This window comes from Penaeus monodon, unplaced genomic scaffold, assembly GCF_015228065.2.
Source record: "Penaeus monodon isolate SGIC_2016 unplaced genomic scaffold, NSTDA_Pmon_1 PmonScaffold_8171, whole genome shotgun sequence".
NCBI lineage: Eukaryota > Metazoa > Arthropoda > Malacostraca > Decapoda > Penaeidae > Penaeus > Penaeus monodon.
In genome coordinates this window covers 854-5000 of record NW_023663406.1, presented here as the reverse complement: position 1 = coordinate 5000, position 4147 = coordinate 854, and the positions used below count along the sequence as shown (strand labels likewise).

The 4147-nt window shown below is 43.1% G+C and overlaps 1 protein-coding gene across 1 annotated transcript in view; it reads left to right on the top strand.

Annotated features, from left to right (window-relative positions):
• LOC119571825 (phosphatidylinositol 4-phosphate 5-kinase 8-like) overlaps positions 1-3768 on the top strand; it is a gene marked incomplete at its 3' end in the record, with an annotated part of 12033 nt that extends 8265 nt beyond the window's left edge. The window contains exons 3-5 of the mRNA XM_037918947.1: positions 1612-1778; positions 1971-2103; positions 3713-3768. Of these exons, the coding sequence (XP_037774875.1) occupies positions 1612-1778; positions 1971-2103; positions 3713-3768 (356 nt within the window). The remainder of the gene's footprint in view (positions 1-1611; positions 1779-1970; positions 2104-3712) is intronic.
• Between the last annotated feature and the right edge of the window lie 379 nt (positions 3769-4147).

The following is a 4147-nucleotide window of genomic DNA, read 5'->3' as shown; positions in this document are numbered from 1 at the left end:
TAGAGATCAAATGATGAATAAATTTATCAGGGCCTAATTTCAGATATTTAAACTTCATTTTAAGTAAGTCTTCAGTCTTTCATAGTGTTGCACTGGCAGAAAAATTTTTGTTGCCTGAAACATTTCATACTCCAATATCTAATAGTGGCAATTTTTAAGAACGAACTTGTTCCATGATTCATGTAGCAGACATGTGAGGCCATCTAAAGATTTTAATAAACATATAAATAAATTATGTATGTATGTCCAAGCATTAGCAGTTGCATTCACATACACATGCACTATTATGCATGTACCCATACACTCTTGCACATGTGCATATATGATTGGGTTTATTTTAGTAGTGTTGAGTAGACTGGGTCATGAAAATGCACTGAAATTAGCACCAGTTGTTACTGTGTCACAGTTTTAAGAAGTGCTTTGGAACCATTTCAATATTCTTGGAAGACAAAGTTACGAGGCATCTAGAAAACACCAACATCTGGCTCGAATTGTATTGAGTACACCCTATTTCATGGGTATTTCTTTTAATTGAAAATGGATTCAAACTTATGTAAATACAGGCTCATTTCATTCTAAAATGTCTAAGCTATACACATAGCAGATTACGACAGTGTAATAAGCTATTTTCAGTCACAAATCTCAAGTAAGATTGATTTCAGGAAGAAAGCACAGGGGAGGGGGCTTTAAATTTCTTCTAAAAGACATTGGATGGTCGTAGCAAGCCTACTGGACATTTTTGGAGGATGCAAGTATAGGAAAATACATATATATATGTGTATATATATATATTATTATTATTATTATTATTATTATTTCCTTTTTTTAGAGAGAGAGATGGACCCCTTCATCAAGTTATGATCATTAATGATGTTTCACTTAAATAGATAGCTTGAATTAATTAATGATTGAATTGCTTCATCCATTCTCTTTCAAAGTTATGAACTTTCAGGGGACTAACATTTGATACATATTAACTGTAGGTGCATGTACTACTGTCCATTGTAGTTTTTTTTTGTGAACTTAGTTGCACTCACATCCACCAAAGAGTCAGTAGACCCTAGTGATTTGCAGTTTTTTCTCTATATTCTGTAAATATAGATTGAATTATCATTACTACTGACATAATGGTCATTGTAATGCTAATAACATACTAATAATAAAAAAAATATAGAATTATTTAAAAGAATCTTTCTGAAAATCAGGGAAAAGTAGAAACAGTTGAGATGGAAAGGACTAATAATTGACTCCTTGGTAAACACACAAAAAAAGTCAGTGGACATGGAATGTATTCTTGGCATCCATGACAGTGGGTTAATATTTTAATTAATGATCTTTTCAATTATCACTTTTCAAATGTTTTTTCAATAACATTCAGGCTTCATTACAAATCAATTCATTATCTGTTAGACAGCAGTTGATTATTAAACAGTAGCAGTCTGTGAAGATTGGCCATTTCACTAGTTAATCTGCCTGTTAATGTAATCTGCTGTCAATTCATTATTGACAGTATAATGGTTGGCCAATAAGCCTGCAAGCTGTTTTACCCCTCTATTGGTCTGATTAGCATATCACTACTTCATCTATTACAAGTTGTGACTGATCCACCAGGTATGCCAATGGAGACCTATATGTAGGCCAAGTCAAGGATGGGCTGCCCTCAGGTCATGGCGTTCGCAAAACAGGACACTTTGGGTCACAGGCAGCCTCTGTCTACACTGGGGAATGGAGCCAGGGCGTGAGGGCAGGCTATGGGGTCTTGGACGACATTGTCAGAGGTTGAGGAGGGGGACATGTAATATGTTATGTGGTGAGATAAGAGTAGAGTTAAACTCAAGTGCAGTTTGCTATATTAATAAATATTTATAAGAGGAATATACAGGTAACAGGTTACATGATGACACTATTGTGAGAAATTTCTGAATGCTTGAAGATTAGGAGTGTTGATATATATGGCTTTTGTCCTGAAGGTAGAGACGTCCATAGTACACTTGCTCATGTCTGGTGTCAAGTGAAAAATCCTGAGCAACACTGTTGTTTCACATTGAGTGGTGCAAGTTATGAATTCAAGTTAGAGAGACACAGACAGAGACAGAGACATAGGTGGTTCCATTAGTAGTAATGATTTCCCTAGTCCTTGTATTCTTGTGTATTATATTATTGACTGTATTCTAGTATTACAAACATACAATGAAGTACAAATAAAATCAAAGTTTCCCAAAAATCAAGGAAAGTGGTGAACAGATGAGATCAGGAAAGGCTATATAGTAATAGAGGTCTTGGTGATTAGGGATTTGTGGGACATCTATTTTCACACAGAATTGATATATCATGAATGTACATGCCATTGCAGCATCTGTAAATTAGATTCATCAGTATTTGTCTGTATCTGTGAGAGAGAGGGAGGGGGTGTGCGAGCGTGCGTGCGGGTGTGGGTGGTGTGTGTGGTGTGTGTGTGTGTGTGTGTGTGTGTGTGTGTGTGTGTAAAAGTATGTGAATGAGAAAGAGAGAGAGGGAGGGAGGGAGGTGTGTGTGTGTGCATGCATGTATGCTGTATGTGAGTGAGAGTGAGAGAGAGAGAGAGAGAGAGAGAGAGAGAGAGAGAGAGAGAGAGAGAGAGAGAGAGAGCGTGCGAGAGAGAGAGGGAGGTGTGTGTGCGTGATAGGGTGTGTGTGTAAAGTTGTGAGAGAGAGTGAGTGAGAGAGAGAGAGAGAGAGAGAGAGATAAGTGAGTGTGTGCGTGAGTGAGTGAGTTTACAAGTGAGTAAGTGTGAGTGAGTGAGCATTTTATTTCAGTTTGATTAACATGAATCCTGTACATATGTGTGTGATGGGTGGGTGCTTCACGCATATGGTTTTGTGAAGTGATGGTGTGGTAGCTTAGATAGTATTAAGTGCTTGCATGCCCTGTCGCTTGCAGTTTCCACCGCTGGCTAGCTCAGTGCAAAAAAGGGAGCAGCTTGTGCATAAGTCTCCCCTGCCAGGTCACAGCCTCTCCATCATCAAGACTTCTGCAATGCCTCCTCGCGGCCACCCATGGGTAACTGGGCACCTTGCGGTCCCAGGCTAAACTGTGGGGGATCTCGGAGCAGCAGGAGGCCACAGAGATACGAGCTATGGCCCACCGGGGTGTGGACACGCTCTGGCTCCGTACCAACTTCTGCCCCCTAGCCACCATGGGGTAATGGGGCGGCTCAGGGAGGTGGGCCTTGCCAGTCCTCCTCCCGCCGAAAAGACCCACGGCAACGTCGAATATGAATGGATATGCTGGGGGGAAGGATGTTGTCCCTCCCACCCAGCAAGTAGGCGGGCTGTGGGTCCCGCTGGGAGGGCAAATGTCGGGGCGCAGGATTGGAACAAGAGTTACTCGTCTCACCTGCGCCCGGCAGGCGCAAACCCACCATGAAGCTTGTGGGGCAAAGCCCTCGGGAACCCTACAGGCTGATGGGCGGGCACACAGCTGCCGACCCCTTTATTGTGGGGTTGTGTCGGCGGGGCGGCAGATGTGCCGTGCACCCGGAGTGACCACCTCAGGCTTGCTTTCCGGGTAGGCGCTTGGAACATCCGGTCCTTGCGGCAGGATGAGCGGTTACCTTTGCTATTGTGGGAACTGAGGCGACTGAGAGTTGAGGTGGCTGCCCTCTCAGAGGTGAGAAGATCTGGTAGCGGCACGATCAGTGTGGGTGGGTACACCTATACTGGTTGGGCCGCAGCAATGGTCACCAACTCCAGGGTGTAGGCAAGCATCTCCAGCCAACTTCAGCTCTCGGTAGTTAGGTGACACGGTTGATGAGCGTATTATGGCATTGAGACTGAAGCATGCTTTTGGCTTCATGTCTCTTATTGCTGTATACGCCCCCACAGATGTTTGTAAAATTGATGTGAAAGAGGCATTCTATGCCAAACTCACATCTGTGGCAGACAATTGTCCACGGCAAGATATTCACATTGTTCTGGGTGACTTCAATGCAGTATCCGGCTGTGACCGAGCTGTTTATGAGATTTCTGTCGGCCCCCATGGCTCGGGAGCTGATCCCAGCAGTGAGAATAGCCTCCTTTCCAGGACTCTGCTAGGTCCCAGAAAATGAGGATCTCTGGCTCCTGGTACCAGCGCTCCAATTGCATCGCTGGACATGGTACAGCGATAC